The sequence below is a fragment of the Paramacrobiotus metropolitanus genome, unplaced genomic scaffold (assembly GCF_019649055.1).
Source record: "Paramacrobiotus metropolitanus isolate TYO unplaced genomic scaffold, Prichtersi_v1.0 Parri_scaffold0000002, whole genome shotgun sequence".
NCBI lineage: Eukaryota > Metazoa > Tardigrada > Eutardigrada > Parachela > Macrobiotidae > Paramacrobiotus > Paramacrobiotus metropolitanus.
This window is the reverse complement of record NW_026570222.1, coordinates 78,610-91,026: the sequence shown is the minus strand read 5'-3', so window position 1 is coordinate 91,026 and position 12,417 is coordinate 78,610. Positions and strand designations below refer to the sequence as shown.

Below are 12,417 nucleotides of genomic sequence, written 5' to 3'. Positions count from 1 at the left end.
AAGCGTTAGGAGACGGCTAAAATTGACACACATCCGTTCACCTAACGGTAGTTACACGTTAAACTAACGTTTTTATTACAAGCTGTTTTACTCGGGTCTCACTTCCTGTCAGCCTATTCTGGTAGCAAAAAAGTATAAAAAAAAGTATTTTTGCTACAAAGAAAGTCTAACATCTGAACTAAATTTGCCCCTATCGGTGTTGTTATCAGGACAGATTCGTTGAATTTCGATGTCGATCGGCTGCGCAGATGTTCTGCCGCCCGTTTTTCGCCGGTTTCCTGCTGAATCTTCAGCCCACCACTCTTTTCATGTGGGTTGCGTCCAGTCCGGGTAATCTCAAAGCGCAATTCGGCTTTTAAAAATTTCATCATCTCGTTGCTGTTGTGATTAACTTAAATCAATAAAACCCACACCTAAAAAACGCCAAAAACTGAGTCAGCTTGTTAACTTGTCGCGTTAGAAAACGTCGCGGAAATTACATATTCGCATCCAGAATGAGGGGATGTTCGATGCCAGGGTGAAAGGCTGGTATACCACGACTGATTTTCACTTTCGGTAGAAATCCAATTTGCAGGACATCACGAGGCGTGATCACGTGGATTCGCATAAGCTGAGCAATAAACTGCCGATTTTCCTTAGCATCTCTGTAAATTTGTGATCATCACTTTTCTGGTGCCAAGACAATGCAGTTTCTGAAAAATACCGATTGATTAACAATAGACGGCTACTAACTTGCAATGGCAACGCATAAAAAGCGGAGCTCCATTTCGAAGAATGTTCTCCGCCAAATTCTAGAAAATATGCAAACAGATTGCAATGGTAAGTCTCAAGTAACTCGACGATGACACCTAAACTCTACCCTAGCGATGCTACATAAACCAGAGGTACGAAACTATCACTACATCTGAACTGCAATTCCAAAGGTATATTAGTTGAAGACCTGTGCAACATCCGTTTTGCCTTCGGCATAAAGGTCGAAAATTTCTCTGCTTTTGTACATAAAGCGATGTCCTTTTGGGCACTCAAAATCCAGGCCAAAATAAATTTTTGAATGCCAGGTGGTCGCCGGCTCCACTAAAAATAATCGCAAAATAAACTTTTTCGTAGAAAATAAAAATGCGTTTATTTACTACAATGCTCAACAAAATCATACCAATCTGAGTATGTGTTGGACGGTTTGGTAAATGTCTTATAAATTTGTGACGATGGTCAAGAAGGATCTCTGTGTCAACGGCAATTAAATGATGATGAAGATTGAGAAAATCCGCTTGTAAATGATGTTCCAAACCTTATAAACAAAAACAGTCTTATGGTAACAATTTTAAGGTTGGCAATCCCTGGATCAGTTCAACATACATTTCCGATGTTTCAATTCAAGTAAATCAATTTTCAACTTCAACCGAACGAAAACGTTTTACTTACCATGTGCATGCCGGTAGCGACTAGCACTGCCCAAGCCATATAGCACCCATGACGATATTCGTGGTGTTAAATCATAGCTCATGCCCAGCTGGAACATGTATGGGCGGATGGTTGCTGGAAAAAAAATGAAGGAGTTTCGTTTACGTCAGAATACGCAAGGGAATGGAAGGTTACCAAGAGGTCACACGTCTTACCTCTGTTGGTAGTCGATTCAGGTTCAGCCGGCACCACGACACTGACAAAGGGCTGGCTGATTTCCTTTTCATTAAACTGAGCCGCGGTCGAGAGATCCGGAAAGGAATCGAAGCGTTTAATTGTCATGACTTCCGGTTTTTTATCTTCTTTAGCCTTTCGGTCTTTCCGGTTTAATGAGGAAGATGGAAAATCAATACGCCTATCCAGCAACGAGCAGCACTTATAGGCCATCGTTTCGTAAAACAACTCATTGGCTTCCTACAAAACACTGCACCATTGTTGCGTCCATTCTGCTAATTTCCCAACATAAAGATCCAACCTTACATCAGCTTTAATGAAAGTAAAACACGGCCAAAGACAATTACCCGAACATTGAATGGTTCTGGACGCTGCTGGGCTGTCCGACCGCAGCTACAGAAACTCATTAAGGATACGCGTGACTGATGATACACAACGGGCAATCTTTGCTTCCGAGGATCTTTTCCGAGGCGTGCAGACTGTTGGGGAGTCAAGTGAACCTGAGAAGATTGAAATGTTCAGTTAAAATTTAATGTTTTTTCTAAAGCATTCCTCTTCGAGTTATCTTCATTTCAACAGAAAATGATGCAGCAGACAACCCACCGTCAAACTGCAACGAGAGCCAAATAAACTTCGCACGGGGCATTGTCGGCGGTTCCGTGAGCCGGCGGTAAGGTAGGAAGTCAATGCTCCACCGAATCCTTTGGCAGCCGGACCTCTTGCAAACTGCATGTATGAGTGCAAGCAATTTCGAATCTGAAAACATAGTGAATACGAGGGTGAAGAAAATAAACCGATATCGAAATACACAGATCATAGGCGGTGGCCGTTTATGGTAAAATGAAAATGCGGCAGATAAATTATAACTTTGCAGGGTCAGTTACCAATCGATGCACTCCAGACTGTACCAAAGCATTATGCAACTATAGTTAGGCAGAAAAATCAAACGAAATTACGGATGAAAGCACATAAAGGGATTATATACCTGGCGAATGCTGGAATCCATCAAGCGTAAGGAGAAACTGTTAACCGAAAAGACAGCAACAGATTTCGAGTATTTGCGGCTGATGGACATTGTGCAGCCTAGTCGGCTGTCCAGCAAAGTACGAAATTCTTCGCTGTGAAACAGCAGACTGTGGAATTGAAGGGCAGCAGCGAACCATTCTGACAATGACGGCTTCTACAACAGAACTGCATATTGATTATCAGTGCTACCGAGCAGAAGGTTCATGCAACGCACATAAAAATGGGAAGGCCAAGCAAATCCAGACGGGCGCGATGTAGCAGAAACAACAGATGCTTGCGTAATGTCGGAAATGCATGTTTGTAACATGCCGTCAAATGAGCTGGCAAAGGATTGTGTGCCCAACCGCAGTGGAACGTTAGGCTGGTCTTTGTCCTTAACGTTGTTTACCGGAGGAATAAAAAACTCTGTTGAATCGTCCGCTGCAAATTATAATGCACACGCTAAAGTCCACTGCAATGTACAAATGCGATGAACACTAATGAAAAAAATAATATAAACCTTCTGAATTTTTAGACCCAAAATCTTTGACATTCGGAAGAACATTCAAGAACTGAGATGGAGTAGCGCGTTCCCGGACGAAAACGACTGTTTCTTTTTTCGCGGAAAGAAAACATAGGCCTGATGACCTGGAAAAGTTTTTAACAAGTGCACAAAAAAGCTATAAAAACAATCACGACGACTACCGTGGAATTGAAATCAGTCGGCATTTTTTCAGGACCGTATACAGCCGTACCGACGCGTCTTGCTCCGCTTTAAGCTCCAGATAGTTCTGTAACAACATAGAAAAGTGGTGGGTATGCGCAATCAACAAATAAAACGAAATGAGTACAGTACCTTCTCGTGTGGCAAGCTGTTTGGGTCTAAGAAAGAAGGTGATCCGCTGAAAATAAATATCAATCGCGGACAGCAAAGGCAGCCCTCCCGCACCCAGTCTTTATTTTCAGTAATCTGTGCCAGCATCTTGCTGACCAGTGGCAACCCTTTAAGCCTAAAAAAGAAAAAAAAACTGAATACTTCCAACAGCTGCCGTTAACATTTTGTACATGCAATGAAGCAAAATTATGCAGCATGGACACACCTTGCGAGATCGACAATTTTCAGAAGCCGCAGGTCATAATTTGAGAACACAATATCACTATGGAACCACTAAAATATAAGTAATGAGTCAGAAAAGTGTCACACGAGAAATAAAATTAACAAGGTAAGTACGGAGGCTTACAAGAACAATGTGCGACATCGTAAATATTAGCAATAAGAGGCGCGAATATTCAGAATCCGATTCGGCCAAATCCAGCTCAATCTCCTGAAACAACAACACCAGTTACATACATTATTATGTTGTTATCAATATTCCTCTAGAAACAAGCGTATTTATAACCAAAAAGGCTCGCCGGCGCTTACATCAGGTGGATCCTCGTCAGTGGAAAAATCACGCCGCTCGGGATTTTGCAGTACATTCACATTGCGACCACTTATGCGAACATAAAAAACATCCGTTCCCAACCGGTTGTAAACCGAAGCAACGCACTGCAAAACGGCACGAAGGGCTACAAGGGTAAACTGCGGAAACAACTAGAAAAATATTAAGAACACCACATTTAACAAGAAACAAATACAAAAACAACCGCGAACCCTCGAAATGGCTTTGGGAGATATAAAACAAAATGCGACTATGCATTCCACAAAATGAAGACAAAATGTACGTTGAAAATGTTGTCATTAGTGCTCTTAGCCACGTACTGACGGTATGTAATCGATGTCCGCGGACCGTCGGTTCAGCACATAACACTGGAAAACAAGATTCGGCGCAAATGATTTACACGTTATAACTAAATCAAATGAAAATAAAAAATATCCCGAAAGTGTTACCGGTTGAACTTAATAATTTATTAGACTGTGTTTAACATTTGATTTGCTCACCGGAAGAGTGTTGTTCAGAATGGCTTCGATATCAGGTCGCTCCTCCAGAGTAACACTGTCACTCAGAGAACCGATAAGAGCAATAAAAGCAGGACGGACCGACGAATACTTTGCAACAAACTTCATCAACAAATCCAAACTATAATAAGAAACGATGCAGCAGTGCTTCGGAGAAATTCGTGTCAGCTACAGCATCCAAGATAAAAAATCACCTATCAACATCCTGATTGCCAATATCTATCCTTATCCATTCCAAAGAGGAATCCGACGCGTCCATTTTTTATTCCACTCCAAAAGATTTTGCTACCTATAGTGTTAACATTTCAAAAACCATACAGTCCACAATTCTACGTAAAGTAATATCTTCCGAAGGCAAAGTAAACAGCACTTTTAAAATTTACAAGCTCCAATAAAGTACCGAACTAAAAGAGCTCCAACACAGTTCACACGAAATACGAAAGCAACGGCGAACACGATAAAAAATGCTGCCAAGATATGAGGTGCTTGCAGCTTGCTACCGTATTTGAAATAAATTGGTAGTGACGTAGTCTTTCAAGTTTGAATAAAACGAATTGGTAAAAATGCAAAGTGTAAACTAACAGTAGAAGCTTTTTACTAACATTAGTTAATATTTTGTTAGAAATTTTGTTGACGTTTGCTACGGTTTGACTGCTTTGACATACGTTCTGCCAGAACCGGCGAGCCGAACTTAAGCAGCAGCGGAACGAGCTCCCGTTTGGCGGGGGCTGAGATAAACTTTGTAGACGCCTTACCCGTTCCGATAGCTAATAAGCGCAGGAAACACTGGACGAATGGAACCGATAAACATTCGGCTGGAAGCCTAGAACAACAGGCTAGAATCGGAGCCGGCACCGCACTTAAAAGTTTATTGTGGCAAAAACTTCGCTCTTAAAAAAACAAAGAATTCATGGATGTTATGTGCCAATCTATCAAAACTTAACTTTCAGCATAAATACCGTATATTTTTTAATTTAAATTTTAGTATAGATACCGTAGTGTGCTGTATCTGTACCTACAGGCTACAATGACGGCACTATGTTTCTTCAGCTAATATGTACTGTAATAGTCCAATACTGCCATAAATGGACATAATATTTGATACGAGTACTTATCTATTATGGTATTTATATTTAGCTATAGCCTATACGTATAACTATATGCATACTGACCTACCGTAGCATCGAGTAAGTTTTTGCTACCTCAGGCTACCTCGAGCAAGTTTTTTTTTATCATAGGTTTGTCCTCTACAGCTAATGACAACTACGTCGTTTTTTTAACACAACAAAAAATTAATTCAAAGGTTGCGAGTAATTTAATTTAACCTTCCGAAATTAGTTTCCTTAGGATAGTTTTTTGTGTTAGCTTTCAGATTTTATGCTTTTATTGACACTTCACTGACACTGCTCGAGCTGTTGGGGGTTGCTCTTCGCATATAATGATCAGAAAATTAAGTTTAGCTAGCAGCAGACATTAGCACAGCACATTCATACTGCCGAAATGTGTGCGGGACGGGGCAGTTATGCCGGACCTTTTCAATGTCCACTCCGTGACCGATATGTATCGGATTATATTGGAGCAAACGCTTTACCAAGCAAAACGCAAACAAACCAGGATAATACCGTAAGGAAACCAAAAAGTAAAATAATGCGGATATTATAACAGCGCTATCCTCAACCCTTTTTATCTTTGCTATCGCCCAAAACCTTGGTTTTATCAGGCGGTAGAATGGAAAACGAACAAGTTAAGCTTTCATCCACTATCATCACAGCACCGGCATTATCCTAAAAAAGCATGAATTAGCCGAATTTCTCAAGGTCACAATTCACAAATACATTTCTTTGCCGTTGCGACTTACGAATTCCCCACAATAATTTGGCGCGGAGAAGAGTGTAACCAACTACAATATGATGCGGTTAACGCTGTTATGTACAGATTTTCATAACATGGCGATGTATTGTACACAAACACTGTAGTTAATGACTTTCAAGCAAATCCTAATAAGCGATCTTAATTATTCAGTCCACCGACTGCATGCGGTCAAGTTTATATATGTTTAGTGATTCCTTACTGCAAAACTCTTCCGAAGAACGTACTGCTTACCTTCCGTTTCTGGAAAAACTGGTAGCCGTCCTCAACAACTGAAAATCAATAGGATGACTGTTGACACATGCATAAGCATTAATGGGAACTGTATTGTATTAAAGACCACCACGTATGCGCATAATACTGGATCAAATGTAGACGTGCATACGCAGACCCATTAGAGTTTTTTTCCCTTCTATCGCTGCCCAATTGATCCGTACCTTGATGAGCCCGAACTATGCAGCTACAATCAAGCTTTTTCAAATATTGACGGACTATATCGCCTCCAAATGTGTATGATACGCCTCTGTCGTTTTCACCCCATCCGGTTATGTCTTCGTCCTGTCGGAGCAACCACAGACAGTCAGGCACATCCGCCATTGATGGGAATTACTTGCAGTGTCATACTGCGAAGAACCATTTGATCGAGCCTACTTACCGGGTCACTCCATAATAGATCACAAACCAATCCACCTAAAAATTACATTCTCAGTTCGATCTGGTATTTAGCCAGATAGTTCTGTCTGGATTTAGTCATCCGCTTTTAGCGACTCTAGCAGTTAATCTATTCCTACGTATTATAGCCATTTTTATGGAACGAAAAAAAGGTAAATAACAATGCAATAAATACTCACTATCAGGAACGTCCAACGGCCGGGCAATTTTCCTTATCTACAATATTTGTAATTTTTATAATATGATCGCATTTGTGGACAGAGATTTAAACTAGGCTTTTCAGCTACTATTTCACAACTGCAATACAGAATGTGCACGGTACCTGATCCAAATCTTCAAGGTCAGGACTTAGGCCGCCATGCATGCATCTAGTTAATAAAAATATTACTTAGATTTTAGTTAGAGCAGAATAACCTCTGAACGCAATAATTTTTATGATTGCGCAACAGTTTTTAGTTTGAATCTTCTAAGACTTAATCAGCGAAAGATTTTGAACTTGCTTTATAAATGTATCCAGATAACAGTTAGAATTGCCGGTGAGTGTTTTTGCGAAAGAAACGATATAAATACATAAATACATGTATAAATACTCTTGCAATCATTAAAATGTCTCATTTCAGAATGACCGCAAAAAAATTCTCACACAAATAAATCATATGAGCCATTTCAGTCAATAGTTTTGCGTGTAGATGGAATTCACAGATACGTAGAAGATGCGCCATATACACACTACACAGAGCGCCGAATCAAAAACTTTGACCGTACTTTTCAAAAAGTGTTTTTACAATAATTAAATTGGTATTATACCCTTGACAGTTTCCGTTACTCACAGGATGCTTCCTTCCACTAATGCCGCAATTGGCAAGCAGTTAAAACCTATACAATCAGAATGCGCTGTCACATACACGTCATATCACAGCTTATTAAAAATTGACGTGGTCAATTGAACTAGCACTTACAGTCTGTAAATGTTTTCCATAATTTTATATTGTAACGTCTTTTGCCTAAAACATGACGATGTATTGTTAACGATGCACTTAATCTGATGCATAAAGCTAAATTGGAGATAAAATACTGTACAAGCACACACCTAAAATTACACAGTCCGCATGTGATCGATAATTATTATGACCTCTTATAAAAAACTCAATTTTCAGTGTGGATTATTAGTTGTATTCTGTGTATATACGCACATTCATCATAGAATCCATAAATCCTATTGATGCTGGCACACTCATGATTTCCTCGCAGCAAGAAGAAATTCTCAGGATATTTGATTTTATATGCCAGAACGAGACAAATCGTCTCCAGAGATCTTTTTCCCCTAGAGTAACAGATGCAAAAGAGTACCGCGCCGCTGAGAAAGCGAGACAGGGCCATGACGCAAAAAACGTTAAGCAGCTAGGCTTGGCATTACTAATGATGCCCGCCGGTAATAACGGCAACTACTTGTTACAGCGTTAAGTATTTTTAAGAATAAATACCGATCAACATAGTCTCCCATGAAAAGGTAATTTCGTTGTCCAGGATAGCCCACTCGATCAAAATGCCGCAGGAGGTCTTCGAACTGACCTATAGCAGAACGAGAAAGCATTGTTGCAACGCGAACTGACACGCTGAAAATTTTATTTATAAATGTGTTGTGAAAAGAAAGCTCAAATGATGCAGAAAAAGCAAATACTGTCGGAAGTTTCAGTCTCAGGGAGATCTCAGCAGGAACAACAATAGCATGTATAATTTGCGTGATCTCCGTGATTATTTATATGACCATAAATCATTCTGTCAGTCGCTGCTGGCACCGTGTGAAACTGCTACTTATTTAACTACAATAGATTTATTGCCCACGCATATTATATTAAAAGGAAAGAAATTATTTCGTTTACGTATAAGATTGGTAATCCGGCACAGTGCTTTAATAACACTTTCTAATGCTAAGCGGCAGCTCTGACAACAAGAATGCAGAATGGAGAAACCATTAAAAAAGGCAAAAAAACTCTCAGACTCTACAACCACCGATTGATAAACCTTTGCCGACATTCCGAAAGCAAAAAACAAGAACATAATTTGGGCTATTATCAGGTTCAAATGTCGAAAAACTTTTTAGTCAACATCATAGTAGTAATCACAATGTCTGACTCGATATTTTTGCATATATTATTTTGTTAATTAATTAAATATATCCGTTTGTTTGCTTTTTGATAATTTTATTTAAAAAATCGGTGTTATTTTTATGGTTTTGTTATTCAGGGAGCAAAGTTTCAACCACAAGGACAAAACTGCAGGAATGAAAAATTACAACTTTTTAAAGAAAATTACTGCTGATGTTTACCCTTACCGTGAATATCGCCAGCAATAACAACGGGTGACGCTAATTCTACTAGCATCGGCTGCTCCAGGAAGATTGTACGGGAAAGTTGGCAGAGAACACGAATGGTGTTTTCCGGGAGTTGAACCTGTCAAATTTTGTACGAGTGCATGTTATCGGTAAAAAGCGAAATGTTGGTATTACAATCCAAATGAAAATAAATTCATTCATGACATAAGTTGTTACATTCATTTGAAATAAAACTACTTTTTTTATAAAAGAATTCGAAAGAACTTCTGACCGTTATCCAATCAAAACTGATATATAAGCAAAAACAGCCGGCAAAAGTATCAGCAGTTTAAAATTTCATAAAATTTAAAAATTAATAGAAAGAAATAGAAATTAATTAAGCTCACAATAACAAATATTGTAACTCTCCGACGTTTTTATTATCACCTGTTAAATGCTTGAATTTCGTTGTAAACTAAAGTATAGTGATCGGTTTGAACACGATCAAATTTTACCAACCTGTTTTCCCGGACTATCACGGACTGACACCAACTGTTCGATTACAGAATCAATGTTAAGTTCCCTTTCGTACGTTCCTGTCATATTCCCGGCAGTATTTTTTCACCGCACTCAACGCTCCACAAAAGTGAAATAGTAGGAGATCAAAAGGGCGTGAAACACGTATATTAAGCTGTGCTATTGCGAAAACCAGATTTTCTGCACTAAACCATTTAAGAAACGGCAGGATCATCAGAACACAAACCCATTAATGACTTCCGTCAAAATATTATAATAGCCATGCTATTACGCCTTTAATAGCGCATCGATATATGATTACCCAGCCAGACAATCGTTGAATAAAGTGCCCATCACAGCATGCGAATTTCAAGCAAAAAGGAAGTATCAGGAGGCAGACAAAATCTTCACTTGTCTGTGGTTCCTGTTCTTCGAACTTTCTTTATTAATACGAAACACTGACATTACAAACCAAAGTCGCAGTTTTCGGAATATGGAAAAATCCTGTTAGTCGCAAATGCAATGCGCAACCTCTTAATAGATACATTTTTCCAGTTCCAGAGCAGCTGAAGCAGGCATCGACGAAAACCGAGAAATCACTCCCTGCTTATATTACATAAACATCAAATGCAACAACGACCAATTCGTTAAAAATCAATATAATATTAGATGCACGTATAGTTATTAACGTTTTGAATAAACAGCATCGGTACACTTGTAATTAAATAAGTCCACAGCTAGACAGCATCAGCCGGTAACGGTTTTCCACGCTAAGCCGCTGGTGCCACAATAGGTTTGATCATAAGCTGTAATTACACTGCCTCGTGTTATATGCTGAATGCCACGGCTGCAATGCAACGCTGCTACCGACGTCCAGCATGCATCATCATGCTTGACTAGCTGATTACGGCTGGGTTCTCGCAGGCCGTGTTGTGTTCTCTGGATCAATTTTCCTCCCGGTTTCGTACGTATTTCCCTCCTAATCATAATCGATACCAATTGTACATGCCGCTTGGCCAACGTAGTGCAGCGCTGTGCCACCAGTGCGATGTGTGCGTTCTTACGTTGAGCACGGCATTGAAGCAACTTCTCACCATAAAGCCTGCTAACCTGACGCCCTTTACAAGATCATACCGGCTTATTTCCTATTCCCCACACAACAATCAGATGACTACGAGGACACACTAAGTATACGTGATAGACCAAAAAACCAGCGAGAATAAATGATAACCAATCACGTGTTGTGCAGCACACCCAGCCACCAAGGGTTGGCGGTCCAAGTACTGCGTAGTAAACAGCTCGTCTTCATAGACGCGTATGCTGACTTCCAGCTCTCATTCCTTGTGTGCTATGGAACGAAGCAATTTGACCAATGTAGCAAAAGATGCAGAAAAAAACTACAAGATTTTTGATACCCAACAAGTTGCAGTTTATAGCGATTAAGACAAGAGATAGCGTTTTGAGTTTCTCGTAGACATAGCATAGGATTCTGTGTGGGGAACCCTTGACCGTGGATTCTATGCTCAGTCTACGAGAAAATGAAAATAGCTGTAATCTGTTTGAATCAGCGTATCTTCTCACCTCTTTGGTATCAAAAAATCGTGTTATTTTTTTCTGCGTCTTCTGTTATATTGGTTGAATAGTCACGTTCCAGAGTGCACGAGAAATCAGCGTTGAAAGTTTGCATAATTTTCAGTCAGTCATTTTTTATGTGCTTACAAGCAACTGCAAACCTGGGTGGTTGCCCGCGTTGCATGAGCCGGGCATGGTTATCACTTATTCTCGCTTAATTTTTTGTCTATCACGTATACTTAGTGTGTCCTCGTACTTCAATACACACACACCCCGCACAGTCCGATACCAAAAGCAGTCGCCTCTTCCCGCGGCGGCTTCTTTCCGCACAGACTGTAGCAATTGCATAATCGATATCCGATGCGTTCGATACTGTCTTCCACCAAGGTGTACTTTCACAGTAACAATCCGAAATTCAGCAGGGTAATTCGTTCTTTCATGCGAATACACTAGCTTTCTCAGCAACTGGACGAGCTTTCTGTATCCGCGAGTTTACTGCGTCAGATGGTCATATCATTTTATACGTATGTAGAGCTGGATTAAATACGAGTATATTCACTTGATTACACTACAATATTACAACTGCGTATGGTAATTATAACAATTATTGCAATAATGGTCAGCTTTTAACGAAGAAAAATTTATTAAAACAAAATTGTGACACCACCAGGATTAATGATAGTAAAACCAACACTCAAACAATACAATTGTCAAATTACGCACGTTGTTTTGTACGACGGTAATTTAAAAGTAGCTTAACCATGTTGCCAATTACCCGCCCGATAACATTACGCACAATGTATTATTACCGTGCCTCATGACCTTTACAAGTAAGTATATATTCAGACAGTACTACAGCACATACTGCACCGGT

At 39.8% G+C, this 12,417-nt stretch overlaps 2 protein-coding genes across 4 annotated transcripts; both read right to left on the bottom strand.

Annotated features, from left to right (window-relative positions):
- Positions 1-455: 455 nt before the first annotated feature.
- Positions 456-5,217, bottom strand: LOC129585638 (nonsense-mediated mRNA decay factor SMG8-like). 3 transcript variants are annotated; one of them, XM_055478411.1, is made up of 20 exons: positions 5,203-5,217; positions 4,795-4,889; positions 4,583-4,721; positions 4,403-4,450; positions 4,064-4,189; positions 3,882-3,965; positions 3,741-3,808; positions 3,497-3,650; positions 3,346-3,431; positions 3,161-3,288; positions 2,876-3,081; positions 2,621-2,815; positions 2,239-2,391; positions 1,983-2,135; positions 1,617-1,875; positions 1,423-1,536; positions 1,154-1,288; positions 941-1,074; positions 733-791; positions 456-644 (listed from the first exon to the last, which is right to left on the bottom strand). In XM_055478411.1, exons 2-20 carry the CDS (start codon positions 4,857-4,859, stop codon positions 476-478), a joined length of 2,475 nt encoding a protein of 824 aa, XP_055334386.1. In that variant the 5' UTR covers positions 4,860-4,889; positions 5,203-5,217; the 3' UTR covers positions 456-475. The 3 variants fall into 3 exon arrangements, with proteins under 3 accessions (XP_055334386.1, XP_055334368.1, XP_055334378.1); XM_055478393.1 differs by lacking the exon at positions 5,203-5,217 and adding an exon at positions 5,001-5,196; XM_055478403.1 differs by lacking the exon at positions 5,203-5,217 and adding an exon at positions 5,001-5,196 and having other exon boundaries at positions 4,795-4,885.
- Positions 5,218-5,975: 758 nt separating this feature from the next.
- On the bottom strand, positions 5,976-11,106 carry LOC129586632 (uncharacterized). The gene is made up of 13 exons (XM_055479962.1): positions 9,975-11,106; positions 9,477-9,594; positions 8,626-8,713; positions 8,335-8,465; positions 8,101-8,145; positions 7,972-8,017; positions 7,464-7,509; positions 7,321-7,357; positions 7,125-7,159; positions 6,907-7,027; positions 6,704-6,741; positions 6,459-6,500; positions 5,976-6,384 (listed from the first exon to the last, which is right to left on the bottom strand). Exons 1-13 carry the CDS (start codon positions 10,056-10,058, stop codon positions 6,274-6,276), a joined length of 942 nt encoding a protein of 313 aa, XP_055335937.1. The 5' UTR covers positions 10,059-11,106; the 3' UTR covers positions 5,976-6,273.
- Positions 11,107-12,417: the final 1,311 nt, after the last annotated feature.

What these genes read in the sequence shown, in the direction of transcription:
- LOC129585638 (XM_055478411.1), bottom strand. Translation starts at nt 4,859, where the DNA reads ATGGACGCGTCGGATTCCTCTTTGGAATGGATAAGGATAGATATTGGC. An exon ending in GGCAATCAGGATGTTGATAG is followed by an intron (nt 4,722 to 4,794) that starts GTGATTTTTTAT and finishes TTCTTATTATAG; the next exon opens with TTTGGATTTGTTGATGAAGT. An exon ending in GCAAAACGGATGTTGCACAG is followed by an intron (nt 792 to 940) that starts GTCTTCAACTAA and finishes CATATTTTCTAG; the next exon opens with AATTTGGCGGAGAACATTCT.
- LOC129586632 (XM_055479962.1), bottom strand. Translation starts at nt 10,058, where the DNA reads ATGACAGGAACGTACGAAAGGGAACTTAACATTGATTCTGTAATCGAA. An exon ending in GCCGTTGGACGTTCCTGATA is followed by an intron (nt 7,160 to 7,320) that starts GTGAGTATTTAT and finishes TGTAATTTTTAG; the next exon opens with GTGGATTGGTTTGTGATCTA. An exon ending in AGTTTTTCCAGAAACGGAAG is followed by an intron (nt 6,501 to 6,703) that starts GTAAGCAGTACG and finishes ATCATATTGTAG; the next exon opens with TTGGTTACACTCTTCTCCGC.